The 17,489-nt window shown below is 39.5% G+C and overlaps 1 protein-coding gene across 3 annotated transcripts in view; it reads left to right on the forward strand.

The window, feature by feature from the left end:
• grk4 (G protein-coupled receptor kinase 4) overlaps nt 1–17,489 on the forward strand; it is a 59,490-nt gene that overhangs the window by 31,255 nt on the left and 10,746 nt on the right. For 2 of the 3 annotated variants that reach the window (XM_015058261.1, XM_015058262.1), the window contains exons 3-8: nt 6,761–6,873; nt 8,419–8,496; nt 9,379–9,479; nt 15,545–15,637; nt 16,074–16,137; nt 16,241–16,381. In XM_015058261.1, coding sequence (XP_014913747.1) covers nt 6,761–6,873; nt 8,419–8,496; nt 9,379–9,479; nt 15,545–15,637; nt 16,074–16,137; nt 16,241–16,381 — 590 coding nt within the window. Of the gene's footprint in view, nt 1–6,760; nt 6,874–7,255; nt 7,361–8,418; nt 8,497–9,378; nt 9,480–15,544; nt 15,638–16,073; nt 16,138–16,240; nt 16,382–17,489 lie in introns of all 3 variants that reach the window. The other variant, XM_015058263.1, reaches the window with a different exon arrangement.

The raw sequence follows: 17,489 nt of genomic DNA on the forward strand, positions 1-17,489 counted from the left end.
CTCCCAAAACTTCAGTTTGGTTTTTTGGCCTAAAATGCCCCTTTTTTTTTTTTTTTTTTTTTTTTTTTTTTGTATACAGAAACGTCATAATTAATTTTTATTCCTTGTCTCCGTTGTTTTGTTTACTTATTTATTTTGGATATTTAAAATGTCTTCCAGTTCCACTGTTAAATATTCATTAAAATTGAGAGTGTATTGATCTTTGAGATTACTTACTTGCATTATTGTGCCATTGCCATTATAGCATTTGAAAATGGTCTCAAAAAGAACAGTATCATTGTTTATCGCAATAACTTCTGGGACAACTTATTGTCAAGCATTTTTTGTTTTTGATCGTGACAAGCCCACATCCTTCTTCTAATTTACATTCCAGATGGTTGGTGCAATGTTGAGAAACCAGTTTTAGAAGTTTCTCTTGCATAGCAGTTCAGAGACGTGGTCGTTGCTTAGCTCAGTATGGCGCCTTGCACAAAGTGTTTGCAGGCTTTGATCTTTTTCCGCATTCTGTCACGTTGCAACTACACGCTTTAATTTGTCTGCGATCTTATGTGATGCACCAGCACAAAAAGTTGGTGCTTTTTTTTTTTTTTTTTTTTTTATGAAAAAGTGCAGCATGCTTTTGGTGTACATCTGTCAGCTTTGCACATTTAGACGCTTGGATTTCTGACATTCTCCCTTACAGAATAGCTCAATGTATGTCAGTCATCTTTAATTCACATTCTTTAAGTCTTGCCACAGTTTGTCAATTGATCTCAACTTTTACTGGTCAATTTTAGCATGCTAATTTGCATTGATCTGAAGTATTTCACTGTAACTCTGGCTTTCGGTTTAGGTTCGTCCTGGCTGGTTTTAGGGTTGTTAATTGGCCACTCTCCACTCTTTAATGACGGCCAGATTTCTGGACTTGATAAGTATTAGCTGTGCTGTTGACGAGTTTTCCTGCCTGAGCTGTGGGTTTCTGCTGCTCCTCCAGAGTCACAGTGGGCCTCTCGGCTGCTTCTCTGATAATACTGACCTTGTCTCATGCAGCTTATGTGAACGGCCATATCTTGGCTTGCAGCTGTCCCACACTCTCCTTTTCCAGGTGATGGACAGAGCGGTGCTCAGTGAGACGCTCAAGGCTTCGGATGTATAGCTTTAAAGCCTAGTCCTGCTGTAAATGTAAATCCCTGACCTGTCTGACGTTCTCCTTGGCCACCACAATGCCGTACGTTCACTAATGTTATCTAACAAACCTCGAAGGCCGTCAGAGAACAGCTGGCGCTTTGCTGAGAAAAAATACACAGTAGTGTTATCTAAATTGATGACATTGGGTCTTATCAGAATAAAGGGAGCTACAATGCACACTTGCCAGATTTTTTTGTAAAAAAGAAAAAAAAAAAGAAACGACGCATAGTTTTCCATCTACTTCTCAAAGTAGATGGAAAACTTGCTACTTTGCATTGGTTTATAACAGACTCAATAAAACGCACTGTGATTGTAAAAAGTTGGGGGGTCTGAACACTGTAGCATGTCGCTATAGATGCTCAAAGAACTGTGCGTGCTTGACTGCCATTCATCATCTGACTAACCCACTTCATTTTGAACTAAACTGGAGTTTTAATTAAGTTGAAATTGCCGCTTAACTCCGTGGTAAAGACAAATTACTCAGCCTTGCCTGTGATTGCCCAACCATATAATGCTTCCTTCTCATTTTCCTGTGCGACTCTTTCAGCTTAGTCAGGACTTGGGAGAAGTCTCTATTACACACAGAGATTTTTATTTTTATCTTTTGAGAAAATTGACAGTAGAGTTAAAATTCAACTGGCTAAATGAAAACGAGACAGAAGCCGAGGTTTTTCTTAAGGTCTTGGATCACATAATGATGATAATCACATATGACACAGTCCTTTGCAGAATGATTCATTTTGATTGAGTGTTTGCTCGGTTTGTCACATTACAACCAAGAATATAAATACATTTGATTGTAATTGTTATGTGACAGATAAACATAAAGGAACAGATAAATGTCCACTCCAGTCTAAAATCTTTTTGTAGCTTCTAGCTATTTTAGTGATTACATGCAAGTATTAGGTCAAGTATTTATCCAGCAATATTTTCAGCTGATGTTTCTCATCCAACATCCACATTTTCTGTGTCAATCCCAACATGTGTCAGTAGGTGGCTTTTAGAGAAATGACTTGTTTGTAGAAGAAGTTATGAAAACATGCATACTAAAATCATTTGTATATCCTCCAGTGTAATTGTAGCCAGGCTCCAGTTCTCTGTCCACTGCTAAATGGGGAAAAAATAAACATTAGAAACTTGTAATGGTTGTGCAAGAATCATCATAGTTAAGACAATGGTGGAAGAAAGCGCACATGATGTAGAGGCTGAGAAGTAAATATTTTCTGATTAGAAATAAATGCTGGTTTAATACTTTTAAACAGAGTAAGCTTTCACTGTTTAGATCTGAATGGATTACCAAAGTTAGCTATATTTGCTAAATGTTTGAGTAATATAAAAGCATTTTGAAGATAAAATCTTTAAAAACGTATTTCAATTCAGATGTGGCATACATTTAATTAGTATTTGTAGCTACTGAATACTAACACTAAATACTTCTTATTCCTCAGATTGGATTTAATTTTTCTGTGTTCAATCCACTCTGTAACTAATCTGTGTGATTTGGGTCATTGTCTATTTAGACCCACTTGTGTCCAAGCTTTAATTTTCTGACTGATGTTTAAAGTTGTTACTTCAATATTTCCACATAATGTTTTTTCTCATGATTTTATCTATTTGATAAAATTTTTCAATCCCCGCTTGATGTGAAAACACTGCATCATCATGATGCCGCCACCTCTGTACGTTAGCTGGAATGGTGCAAACTTCCTAATTTATCCTCCTCATGTTACAGCGGCCATTACGGTCACAAATACTCCAGTTTTAGTTTCCTTTAGACCTTAATCTGTCTCTGAAGATTTAAGTTCTTTGTCTCTGAGTTTATATGGAAACTAAAACGTGGATTTTTACTTGATCCTGTCCCTGGATTAACGTTTTTTTTTTTTTTTTTTTTTTTTAAATCTCCGAGTGGCATTTCAGCTCTTGTTTCATTGTGGACATTGATACCATCCCACCCTCTTTGGCCAGCCTCTTATGATCTTTTGCTTTTGCTCTGGGGTTGATGCCCACCTGAACACTGAATTCATCAACTTCCCAAACGATGGAGTGGCTCAACATCCTCAAGATGTTTACAGTTGTGTATGATAATTTGAAATTATACCCAGAGTACCCAGAGAGAACCCATGCATGCACAGGGAACGCATGGAAACTCCTTGCAGAAATCCTCGGGCCCAGGATTCAAAACCAGACCTTCTTGCTGCAAAGCAATGGTTCCACCTTCTGCCTTGCTGTTCAGGCCTGCACTTAAATTTCAAAATATTAGGAAGCAACAAAATCTGATCTGAAACATAAAAAGCGTAGGCTCATTTAACGTTGAATAGCTGTGTGTCATACAGTTCTATTCCCATAAGTGCAATAAACTCACTGCTGGAACTTTTCTTGCGAGTGCTCAGAGCAGAGCGCTGCAGTTTGCTCTTCGAAAGACCCAACAAATGAATATCTGAATGGTAAATATTTGGTTTCCAGCTGTCACCGCTTTCAGGCCCAGTACGGTCAACAAGTATAAACCTTTGTGATTAAAGCGGTCTTTGTTTTGGGTAAACAGTTACCTCTCCAAGTTTTTCCCCTTCTTGTTCTTTTTAAGCATTTAACTGTAGTAGTGAGTGATTTTTTTTTTTCTTTTTTCAACAGTAATTTGCTCCAGTCTGCAGCATGTCGGTGCAACCAGTAAGGAGATCTGCTGCGGATCTAAGAATCGGTGCACATTAGGTTGGATGCTGAGTGAAGCCAGGATGAGGAGAAAATATTTCTGAACACAAAAACACAGACGCCGTCTTTTCACAACCACAAATCTTTTCTCATTTTGTACATAGTTTCCCAGCAAACAGTCTGACCATTAGCGGGTTTCTCATGCCGCTTATCTATTAGATGATCAATTATAAATGTCATACATAATATTTTTTTTCACATGCGCACCTAGAGGAAGTGCTGTATTGTTTAAACATATGGCCCCGATTTTTATTATCGTTCAGATTCCCTCTAATACTCTGAGAGGGAATTGCTCATTTTACGCAGAACTGCACAAGCCTCCAAAGGATTGTGGTGAAGGATCAAAAGTGAGCATAAAGTGTTCGTGGATTTAAAGATGTGTTGGCGAGAACTTTTGCGATCGGATTTAAAATGTTGTGCCCGTCTTGCTTACAGGGAAGTAATAAAAATCTCAAATGGTCTTTTTTTTTTTTTTTTATTCAGTCGTTTGAGAATATTGGATTTACCACAGTGATGAGGTCTAAAGTGGCTCTGTGAGCTACAAAGAAGAGGACATGATGCTTTTAAAATAAACAACTACTGTAAAGATTTGGTGGTTTTTTATTTTATTTTTTATTTCATTTTATTTTTTTTATTTGTTGCAACCGTCTTTCTTCCTCCCCTTGTTTCTACAAATACACACATTTGTGTTTTTGTGTTTCCTTTGTGTGTGTCTCTGTGTGAGTGTGGATCTGTCCTGACTGTCAGCCAATGCTAGAGAGCGACCCGAGTCTTCTTCCTCCTTTGGTAAAAGAGGAAATATGAGTCAAATGGACACAATTGGTTCTAATAAGATGTGACCAGCTGCACAGGAAAAAACAGACTGACATGCCACCAGAAAACATCAATACAATCGGTCTGATTTGTTTCTAAGGCATGTTGGGAAAAAAAAAACAAAACTAATTTGCATGTCTTTCTTTTTCTGTAGGCCTCTTCCAGGGCTGCAGGTGCATAAAGGGCATGCAGACGGCTTCTGCAAATATTAGTGAGAGAATGGGTCACTTTCAGGAGACTGATGTGCAATAGGATGAGTCTGAGTAGTATGACATCTGCCAAGATGGCAGCTTCCATTGTGTCAAATGTAAAGTTGGTTTGAGCGGGGATTATGTGTATTAAGACGTTTTGGACAATTTCATAATCCCAACTCTATGAGAACAGTTGGAGATCCTCTCTTTATGTGGCAGAGAGCACAAAGTTATTCCTTAGAGACATGGGCGTGTGAGTTTGGTGAGGAAGAAGTTGACTGGTCTTCACAAAGTTCAGACTTTATCTCTATATAACCATTTCTGGATTAGTTAGAGCGGAAGCTGGAAGCAAAAAACGTTTTCCTCCTACATTAGTGCTTGAGCTCACAAATGGACCTCCGGAAGAATGGTCAAATATTCCCATGAACACGGTCATGGGTCTGGAAATGACACAAATGCAACCATGTTGTAGAAAACCTCTACAGGAGAGTGAGGCTTGTAAAGCTGTGAACTGTGGCCCATTACATTAAACACCACAGATCAAAAATGAGACGTCATAAAGTTCATAAACAAATGAATTAAGTTAAGAACAGATTATACACTACACTATCGTAATAATATATCCACTACATAACGCTACAGTAGATGATTCCAACTTCCTAGTATGTCTCGCAGTGATATTTGAGTTATATTCTCCCGTCATGACGATACAAGTTTATACTGTCCTCAAACAAACTGCTGTAAATAAGTTTCCACATACATTTAATTATTTTTTAATTTTTTTTATTATAAAAATTTAAAAATTCAAATGGGTAATATATTTTGAGGCATGGTAAAAGTTATGCATCCATCATGTGGTTTGATAATTCATACAAAATGCTCCATGCTTGTGTCTTATTCCCAAGGGATTGTAGGTTGGAGCAGGAGATTGATGACAGATTGGCTGCAGCAATGTGGGAGGTGCAGCAGCCTTTAGTGGTGGTGGGGGAATAAAAAAAACCTAAGCAAAGACGGAAAGGCTCTCGTTCAGTTTTTTTTTTTTTTCGTCTTTCACCTATTTCCGTGAGATGTGAAACAAGGCTACAAGCAGCTGAAATGAGCTCAGCCTTATAGAGACGGAGTGAGGAGTACCAGAGCAGAGCTGCTGTTCCTCAAATTAAAAAGGAGTCGGTCCAGATGGTTTGGTCATCCGATCGGGATGCTTCCCGGCCGTCTTCCTTGGAGGTTTGTCCTGCTCTACAGGAGGCCACAGCGAACACTCACCACCTGCAGGAGAGACCATCACTTCCCACCTGGGAATGTCTTGAGATCAGAATTCGTTCTGCGCTCCTAAAAGAGATCAATCGAGGTGAACGCGATAAAAGTTTTGGTGTCTGTAAATTGTCCCAGTTGTCAAAAAATATACATTTATATGGTTGAAACTTTTGATTTTCAAAAGATTTGCAATGCTTTGCCAATGACATAACATTATAATAATCGTTTAATCTTATTGGGAGGTTATTACAAAATGTCCTTATTAAATTTAACAGTCTCTGTTAGATTATTGGTTGCTGGAAGGTCTGAGGCTGAATTTAGAAGTTAGCGTTCAAAGAAAAAAAAAAACACATTTTCCTTTAGTAAGCTGGGTAAATTGCTGCTCACGCCCACTTTAAGCGATTACATAAAAGTCTGCCTCCTCACAAGACAGATGTGAAGTAAAACATATTTCAAAACTGTGTTACTACGCACGAAAGACAAGACGGCAATCCGCCAGCGGTATTGAGGGGAGCAAAAGAAGATGGCTACGCAGCAGAAACGTAGTGATTGTCATTTCCCTCAGAGGTAACCTGAGCCAGGCTGGAGGACAGCCGCCACATTTCATTTCCTTGTGTTTCTCCCTGCAGAGAGGGACTTCACCAGTCTATGCGAGAAGCAGCCCATCGGCCGGCTGCTGTTCCGTCAGTACTGTGACACCCGGCCAGAGCTGAAGCGCTGCATCGACTTCATGGACGCTGTGGTAAGAGCAGAGTTTGGTAGCATGTACTTGCATTTACTCAGTTATTATTTTTACTACGCTGTACTTTTTTTACTTTTTAATATGGAGTTCGGCCTCTCTTTAGTGAAATTTGTGGATACTCTACGCACCGTGAGCAGCTTCACTGAATGAAGAATTCACCAGACACAAACGCCTTGAGTTTCATAAGTTTCATATTGAAACAAGCAGATGTGGAAAAATGTTTCTGTCGCTTGATTTTATTATTTTGTAATTATGCTGTCTGTATCAATTATTTTCATTTTGTTCTTTAAAATTCCCACATAACTTTGTTTTGGTCTGTCTGACGTAAGTTTTTACCAAATACTTTAACGATTACCCATCGCGGTCTTTGACGATCCCACAGCTGTCCCAGATGCTCTCTTGCTTGTCGTGTTTCTCCCCTCACATCGTCCATCTGTCAGCTGGGTCTCGGCCTACATCGGGCCGTGCAGAACGAGAAATGGGAGCGGTAAGCCGGCGCTCTGCCTGCATGGGTGGGTGATTAGTGACTTTGGTTGTTAAAGAGCAGACCCCTCCTCTTCCTCTCTGCACTCCTCCATGAGGTCAGTCCCACGTCAGAGGCAGTTCCCCTGGGTGAGCAAGCAAACACAGGCCCGAGCTTGTGTCTAGGCCCCTGGTGGTATGCAAGAAAGGAAACACAGGGGTGAGGGGGGTCGTGCCTGTTTAATGAGGACCTATGTTAGGGGTTTTCACGGTGTGCAGGCACACTGCACAAACACAAAAAATCTCACCAAATGTATTTGGCCTAGTTTTGAATGCAAATATTGTGAAATGAGACAAAACTAACTCGTAGCTTTTCAGCAAGAAATAGTATGATATGAAATGGAAAAGGTACTAGTGCCAGATTTTTTTCCACTTATAGAAAAAAAATGTCTTGTTCCATTGGCAGACTAGTACTTTTCATTAATATTAAGGAATTACTGACTGTAACCGAGCTTCTTATGTGTTGCTGAACAATTTGTTTTGTCTATCTTCAAGTGTAGTATCGTTACACTAGAAACTAGACCAAAAATACTTGGTAAGACTTTTCATTGCAAGCACTAAACATGCACCTATTTGAATAAATCTCTAGGGTTATGTGTGTTCTGACGTTTCCCCTCCGGAGTGTCACGTTGTTGCTGTGATGCATATTTGCAGCGCTCGGTCCTCTTCCTCTCTGCAGAGCTTGTTTTCTAACAAGCTCTGCAGTCTGGGAGTTTCAAACTCCCAGACTGTTTCCCCACGTACGGCCATATTTGACCAGAGGCACAGCCCGTCATCCTGTCGGGCAACAATTGTAATGAATGAAGCGGGAAGATGAATAAAGTTGTCGTTTCGCAGAGTTCCTTTCATTACTTTCTGCTTTTCTCTTCTTAAACCGTTATTTATTTTTATTTTTCTGGATTCAGGGCCTCCCATTCTGCCCGTCTTCTCTCTCTCCCCTTATTTGGAGAAGTATTAAAGATGGCTGAATGAGCGTGGCTTAGCATGGCGTCGCTGCTCACGTGTCTGTTTCTCCTCCAACAGGCCATGTACCAGCTAGCTCCCGACGAGAAGAGGAGGGACTGTGGACTGAATGTATTAGACACATACTTTAATAACGGGGTAAGACGCATGAACATGTTTACTTTGATTCAGAACCAGTTGATGCAGTTTTACATCTTAAACTTCCAGTGAGGCATTGTAAGAGTCAGTGTTAAGTATTTATATCTGAAAATGCAGGTTTGCCCTGATGGCTTCACGTCGTACAGATGCAAAACATTTTCTTCCCCCCATTTGTGAGGATCAGCAGATGATGAAATTACTGCGCGATGAGAAACACAACTTTGTGTTCTTGCAATTGCCATTGCCGTGATTTCCACCAAAACTAAGGTTTCCAGTAATGTGTTTGGTCACTCTGATGGATTTCACTGTCCTTTATGACTACAGCTAATTTCAGATCACTCAGGAGAGAGTGCTAGGGATGATTTACTGTAATCCATATCCAAAGTGAACTTTGGTGGGACTAAATTATCTTTGTCATTCTCTGTTGATCAAATTGTGCCCACAATCTAGGAAACAATGATGTTTAATTTCAGTATTTCCCTGATCTGTATTATAGAGTGAAAAAGAAAAACAGACAATGAAAAAAATGTTTTATTTATATTTATATAGTCCTTCACTCATTCCTTTTGCCCTTCCTTCTTTCTTTACTTCCTCTATTCTTCTGCTCTTTCGTTTTCCTTCTTTACTCTTTCTTTTTCTCTTTCTGACTTTCTGTCTTTCTTTCTCTTTCTCCCCTCCTTGTGCACCCCTGTTCTGTCCACAGAGGTTCATGGGCAACTTGTAATTTATGTTAAACATGACTGAAAACTTTGATAATTTTAGAATGGAAAATTTTTATATATCATCAATACATTACTCGTGTAAAGTACTTTAAAACCCACTTTATTTTCGAGTGAATCCTCCCCTCCCCGTCTCATCTTGTGTTTCTTTGTCTCCTTCCAGTCGGCGGCCCATCTACCCGACATTCCCCAGGACGTTATCGCTCGGTGCCGAGAGAGGCTGGAGCAGAGTCCATGCAAGGAGCTCTTCAACGACTGCACCAAGTAAGTCTTGAAACTCAGCCCTCGTCCTCCAGCTGCGATCGGACTCGCGCGCAGCAACAAAACGTTTGTAGAAAGCTCGCGACTTACCTCTGCCATCGATTGTTGCCGTCAGCGTACGGAGCCAGCGGCTCCACTGGGGACTGTTCGTGTTCTCGTGGCACCGTCTCGTCTTTGGTAATGGCGGGACAGCTGACACCTGGGGTTATGTAACACTCGTAAACACGCACGCACAAACGCAGCGCTGGGCAGGGAAAGCATCCGGACGGCTGGCATGGAAACAACAGCCACCTCAGTCTTCCTCGTAGCCGCAGGTTGACAAACACGCACGCCGTTGCAGGTGTTTGTGCTTCCTCCGCTGAGAGCCAAAGGAAGCAAACAGACTGGCTTTTTTTTTACTGCACACACACACACACACACACACACACACACACACACACACACACACACACACACACACACACACACTATTACTTGTATACTGCCGTCTAACTTTGTTTTACCTCAATAAGTGCTGCTGATAATCCATGACCTTCATGGTACGTTGCATCATGTACGTGGTGGTGATACATGATGTCAAGGTCATCAGTAATTCATATATCGTTTTGTTCTCTGATAAATGCTAAAAACTGAGAACAATTAAGTTACAGGTGATGTATGTTCCAGGTGTATCACTGGAACATACAAACAATTTATTGTTTGCTTGAATAAATTAGCAGAAATTTGGCACAGGAACTGGTGGGCTTGATATTATCATATAACCTTTGAAAAAATCTCCCTTTTGCATCAGCTGGCGCCTAACGGCAAGTTATTTTACAAAACTGTTGTCAAGTTCCTAAAATATTTTCCAGAATGGCCGTATTTAGGAAGTATTCATACATTTTGACCTTTGTCATATTAGAGATGCACATTTATTTGGGATTTTGTGTGATAGACCAACATGAGGTAGCAGATAATTATATGTTTTAAGGAAATCTGAAGTTTTACACTTTTCTTAAGTCTTTACACTTTTCTTAAGCACTTTTCTATCTGATGCTTTACATCAGATAGAAAAAGAAGGAGACGGCTCAAAGCAAACAAAAAAGAATCGTGGCTAAGCCGGATAAACGGGCCTCTCAGGTTTTCTTCCAGGACTGCCCTATATTTGGTACCGTCCAGCTTCCATAGCCCTGCTGAAGAAAATCATCCCCACAGCATGATGCAGCCACCACTACAGTGGTAATTTTCACTCCCTGATAGCTTTTAGTCACACTGACCGTAAAGTCAGGAATTCCTTCTAAACTCTGTTCCATAAAGGAAAGATTTCTATGAATTCTTTCAGGCGATGGGGTTGGGATTGAACTATACGCAGGTGGACTCGATTTACTAAGATGTGAATTCTGAAGGATTTTGGTTTACAAAATAAAACATGAAGCATAAATCCATTTTCTTCTACATCAGTAATTCTGTTTTTCTCATATAGGTTGCTATTTCTTAAGCATTCAGTAGATTGATTTCAGCTCCCAGTATGACGGAATAATATCATGGCACCTAAAATGGACCTTTTGTATCATATTTTTTTTTGTATTGTAGCAATATTGTAAAAAACAATTTTTAGTTGTGAATATAACAGTCATGTTTAGACCTGTAAATGACAAAAAATAAAATGAAAAATAAAAATTATTTTACAGACGGCATAGTAATACAAGAACACATTCTCAAAGATTAATAAACTTTAAATTCGGATGAACGTTTAACACTGGAACAGGAAGAGATTTTAAATATCCAAAATAAACAAACAAAACAACAGAAACAACAAATAAATGAATTATGATGTGTCTACAAACAATATTTTCCTTAAAAAATGGCCAGTTGAGTGCAAAACACCAGACTGAAAAAGTTTAACATCCAATTTTTGGTGGAAAGAGAAACGAATGATAAATCAGGCAAATAGAAGTTATGGAGCTTGTTTTAATTTATCATGCGATTAATTGAGTTATTGTTTATTGCGACAGGCCTCGTCATGTTGTATAATCAGGGCTGATCTTTCCTCCATCCAGAATTGGTACAGGTCCAGTATAAAGAAAAGGGAAGTTAAAATCTCTGCCGAGTCCACACATCCTGGACACAAACTGTTTAGAGCTTTACCTAACGTCAGTACAGCAGTTTCTTTCTTGTTTGTTTGCTTTTTTTTGTCATGTCGTATAATGAATGGACAGTCGTGATCAGCTAATCGTGGTGAATAAGTCCTGATTTCACTCTTTCTGGTTGTCCGCTGCTACGGTTTCTAAGCACCGGCTCCAAAGTCAACTGAAGCGCTGCTGATGGATTTATCTTTCTGAATGTCTTCACGGCTGGTTGGAAACGAGGCTCATATAAACCATGCAGGTTGATGAAAATCAGACTGGGAATACCGGGATCCAACTCTGAGCTCTTTCCGTACCATCCGGTGTTTCTGTTGACGATTTAACCGCAGATGATCTGCTCCGATGTGTGTTTCCGAGACACTTCAGCGTCTCGGTGGTTCTAGTGAGCGAGCGCTCATTAGAGCAGCTAAACTTGTACACCTCAGATATGTTGTTGATATTTTCTCGCCAGCAGACTGTTTGATTTTTTCCAACCTGTTTCCTGGAAACATGCTTTCATGTTTGTGTGAGGATTTAGTGGCTCGAGGGACATTTCCATATTTTACACCCTCTTAGGTTGTCCACTTTTGAATTAATCATCTGGCAGGTACAAAAGTCTTGGCTCACCCTACTTTGCTTGCGAGTAGATTTTCTTGTGATCTTTTAAAGTGACTTCAGCAAGGTTTCTCAAACGATCTCCTTTTGTCCAGGACTGGACAGAAAATGAGTGGAAAAAAAAAGAAAATATTAAATTGTGGAAAAAGGCCAATTTAAGAGAAAAGCAGAAAAGTTTGACTCATTAGAAGTGAAGTTTCTGCTTTTCTTAAAGCATGGTTTAAAATTTTTGCACAGACTCGGTGTGGGGTGGACCAGTGACTCACTTTAGATCCTCAGAAAAATGTTTTAAAAGGAATTCAGGAAAAGTGAGGATCAGAGTTGGACCAACCACAAGGTTTATTCTTGCTGAATAAAATAACAGAACTCGAGAGACGAGAGAAAGTTACATTGTTTAACATTTTTCCGATGCATATTTTTGTACTAACCCTAAAAAGAAAGATAAAGTTCAACCAGCTGCATTCAGAAATCTCAGATGAAACTAAAGCTAAACTTTTTGCACTGAATTCCCCACAATAAAACACGGTGCTGGCAGCATCATGCTTTTGGGATGCCTGTCTGCAGAGTTGATGGGATGGATGGCTCTAAATACAGGACAATGGTGGAAGAAAACCTGTAGAGACGAGGACAAAGGTCCAGTAGGACAACTGACGTCCAACCAGAGACACACTGGATGTGTTTAGTTCAAAGAAGATGTGTTTGTGATAATGACCTAGTCAAAGTCCACACCTTAAATGTACCCTTTCCATCTAATTTGTCTGAGTTTATTATTCTCTCTATATAGTAACAACCCAGGAGAACCACAGCTGCAGCTAAGAGGCGTTTCCTCAGCAGACACACTTCCTCAGATCATCATAAACTTGTAAACCTGAAATGACTGGAGAACATGAACAAAAGATTTCCTCAAGTTTCCATTTCTCCACGATCATTCTGCTTTTAGATTCCCTCTTTGTTTTTAAATGAAGTGCCGTGCCTCAGCTGTAGGAAACGTGACTTCTGGCAGAACATTTGCTTGCTCCTGGATATTCCTGCATGTGCTGCGGTCCAACATGGTGTTATGTCACATAGTGTCACCCTTCGGTGCAGTTTTTCCCTCATCCTCTCGTTTCTCTTCTCTCTCCGTTTGCGCCACATAGACCATGATCCAGCGCAGCTTGGTCAAAGCTTGGCTCTTTAAACTTTAAACCAGGAAGATTTGAAGAGGAAAGATATTAATCGGTGGGATTGTGTTCCTGAAATCCTGTTGACAGCTTTTTATGTATATTACTCTCATACACAGAGTATCTGTGCTGCACAGAGACATAGCATATGTTTCTTTCTGTCTCAGCAGGGGGTCTTTCCTTGTGGAAACTCTGAAGGGTTTTGGCCAAAGCAGCGAGCGCTGACCACAGGCAGCTTTACTTGCCTTGCTTAGTGTTAAAGTATTTTCAAATTATGGTTTGGGAAAAAGATTTTTGAACCCAACATCAGCATCACGTCATCATTTTGGATATAGAGGTCGGATATTTGCTCTGACTTCAGTTTCTGTCTGTGAGTAGCGGGTTAAATAAAAGAGAGCGTTTTTTCTGTAACTCGCAGGTTTTGTGAACAGAGGAGTGTTACGGCTTTCTGTACCTGCAGAAATTTGCTTGCTGTTGATGAGATGACAGCAGTTGATCAAACCACAGTTGTGGAAGATCTGAAGCTATTTCAAGATTTTAGAAACATCGTGGCAAAAACTTTAAAAGAAATGTAAACGTGTAGCTTCAGTGTAAATTATCTGGATGATTTATCTTATTAAATAATACGTCATTTTGCAGAATAAACTGTATTTCGCTGTATTTAAGGTTTTGAGCAGGAAGGTTCTAGATTCAAATCCCACACAGCATTTCTTTGCCGAGACTTCATGTTTCCCAAAGCATACATGGGTTCTCGCCAGGTACTCCGGCTTCCTCCTGCAGTGCCAAAACAAACGTGTGAGGTTAATTTTCTTCCTTACTTAGACATGTGTGCTGATCCGTCCTCTCTCTCTGTTGTTGTAATGGACTGTCCACTTGTCCAAGTCATTTTATTTATCATGGTTAAAGCTTTTTGCATTTATTTTACTTATTTGTTACAAATATTCTGTATTTTACAGCTGGTCTTTGGATTGTATTCAGTAATATGTCATAAATAGCATTGCATAGTTTGACAGTACTGAAATATTTCCCATCTCGTGACACTTTTATTTTACTTTATTTCTTTTTTTTTATGTTTTATTTAACTTATTTAGTTCAAATTATTTATTTATTTAGTTCAAATGATTGTTACGTAAGCAACAAGTCAATTAATCACATAATAAATTAAAATGAGCTTGATGATTCCCATTTGCGTGATTCTGTTTTTCTCATGTCTCTCTTTCTGGATGTCAAATGGCTTCAGCCTGGAGCATGGCTCTCAGCTGTCCCCATTTTTGAAGGGTGATTGTGTTTACAGAGACTTCAGCAAATGTGTGTGTTTTGTTTCAGTGTGGATGTTTAAAATGTTTTCCAGTTACAGTGTTAAGTGATTATTAGAAATTAAAGTTTATTGGTCTGAGAGACGCTGTACTTGCAATATTATTCCATTACCGTTATATTACCTGAAAAATGATCTCAAAATAACAATATTATCGTTTATTGCAATAACTTCTGAGACAATTAATCGTCCAGTAAAATGTATCGTGACAGAGGAGTTACATTTTTAAAGTGTGCTTTGTCGTCCACAACCCAGATTTCTGCTCTAACCTGGCGCTCCCTGTATTCTGAAGCATTATAATGTTTTATCACTTTACAGCCTTGTCTGGACAGACAGCACAGCTTATTACTTAACACTTACTTAAAGGGAGTGTTACAGAAGTCAAAGAAAGGAGCCGACGGTCTCAGATTGTCAGTTTTCTGACATTTTCCCAAGAGGCGGTGCTAATTTACATTTTAAGTGTGAAATCCACAAAGCCTTTTATTATTTTTTGTTTGTTTTTTTTATTTGAGGTCTAGGTTTTTGTTTGATGTGTTCAAATAACACAACCCACTTCCCCATTTGACTTCGTAGTTACATTATATTTACTGTTCTGTGTGAAATCGTATCTCGACCCAGTTCAAAGGCAGTTTGTTTGTATTTTTCACAGTGTTAAAACCTGGTTGTTGATTTTCTTTTTTCTTTTAATCTTTCCACTAAAAGTTGCTGTGAACAGTAACTCAGCCAGCAATGCACAAAATTACAGGGCTGCACAAACGTAAACACATGCTGGGGAGTAGATCGTGATTTAATGTTGCTCTGCAGCCTGGTGAGAAGTTCGTCTTATCAGAATAATCACAACCCCTCTTTCTCTTCTTTCCCTCCCCCCTCCAGAATAGTTCGCGATTATCTGAGCGGAGCTCCATTTTCCTCCTACCAGGAGTCCATGTACTTTTCTCGCTTCCTGCAGTGGAAATGGTTGGAAAGGTGGGTACAGCCGGCAAACGCAAAGCATCCACTGTGATCTTGTTTATGGAGAACATTTAGACTGTACTGCTTTCTCTTGGTCTTGGAAAATGGCTGACACCAGAGCCTATTAGTCATATAAGTAGCAGCAGCAATGTTTGCTCTAATACATAAAGGTGGGGCTGCCAATCAGTCTGTCTCTGCGAGAGGTTAATAATTTATACTTTGCATAATGGTTGGAGGAAAAGAGCAGGATGGAAACAGCAGTCATCAGAGTGGATTAATAATAAATTAGACCATTAATCTGTCTGCTACATCACATGGTGTGTCAGAGTGACATCAGCTGGTATATTAAGCCCTTTTTCTCTCCTTTAACACTATTCTCTCCCGTTTTTAACATCTTCTTCTTGTTTGTTTTTGTTTTTGTTTTTTTTTTTTGTTTTTTTTATCCCTGCAGGCAACCTGTAACCAAAAATACCTTCAGACATTACAGAGTACTAGGAAAAGGTGGATTTGGCGAGGTAAGATCAGGTTGATTGTTGTGTAACTGTGTAATATTTAATATTTAAATAGAAAGACCAAGTTGTTCAGATTCACATGAACCCCTTTTGTTCGCTTTTTCAGGTTTGTGCCTGCCAAGTACGTGCCACCGGTAAGATGTACGCCTGTAAAAAGCTGGAAAAGAAACGGGTGAAGAAGAGAAAAGGTGAAGCAATGGCACTAAACGAAAAACGCATATTAGAAAAAGTTAACAGTAGTTTTGTAGTAAGTACGACTTTTTTTCTTATTCAACCTTTCCCTGAATTGCATCTGTGTCGTATGCATGCATGCCTGGCGCTTGCGGCTGCAGGGTTCTGCAAATGAAAGCAAATGACGTGTTTGCAAATCCCTTAATTGTCACCTGCTAAAAGTTAGATGCAGCAAAACTGGAGTTCTGCTTGTTTGGCTTTGAGGAGAGAGATTTATTACAATGAAACCACAAAAATATTGTCTTGAATGATTTCAGGAATATTTAAACATTCTGACCACTTATGTTGCTCGAACGCATTAAATCAAAGTCATATTCAGTATTTTATATAGAGGATGCAAACACCTGAAATTTGGGTTTATTTGCAGCATGCTGTCAGCCTCAAATGTTTCAGTATTTCCTTGAAACTGATTGAAAATTTATTCTTGCCAACAAATTGTCATGGTTTTATGTTATCGACTGCAAGTCAGACTGCGTTGCAGGTGAACACACACTTAAAACCAAATGCATTCTCAGTGTCTGACATGAAATGAGTCGGTTGGGATTGATAAAATTATTTCTATTTGCTAAATGCCAGAATAATGACTGCATTCTTTAGATTTGTATTTTATTTCCATTTGTTCATCTGTTCAAACATTTCCATACAAGCGTAAACAGCATGTCCTGCCGTCATTCCGCCCAGGAAGGGCCCAGAGATAAAGCTGTCTTGGTTTGTATAAACCCCATAAAAACATCCAAACATCTCGGACTAGATTTAGCCAGAATCTTCCCGACAGCATCGTCACCCATCCTGCACCGGTTTTGGGCTGAAAGGCCACTCGGCGAGGAAGAAGCCGTTGCTCCACAAAACAACAAAGAAAGCCAGATTACAGTTTCCAAATGCACACAGGGACAAAGACCTTCAGTTTTTGAGACATGTCCGGTGGTCCGATGAGACTAAAGTAGAACCGTGGGACATTATTCCTCTTGATTGGAAGAATAATGGGGAGGCTTACAAACCAGAGAACATCATTCTAACTGTAAAGTACAGTGTTGGCAGCATCATGATGTGTGGACCGAACGTTTGACAAAATAGATGGCCTCATGATGAAGGCACATTTTCTCAGCTAGGAAGTTGAAGCTTAG

The sequence above is a fragment of the Poecilia latipinna genome, unplaced genomic scaffold (assembly GCF_001443285.1).
Source record: "Poecilia latipinna isolate Pla-1442-1.1 unplaced genomic scaffold, P_latipinna-1.0 Scaffold1528, whole genome shotgun sequence".
NCBI lineage: Eukaryota > Metazoa > Chordata > Actinopteri > Cyprinodontiformes > Poeciliidae > Poecilia > Poecilia latipinna.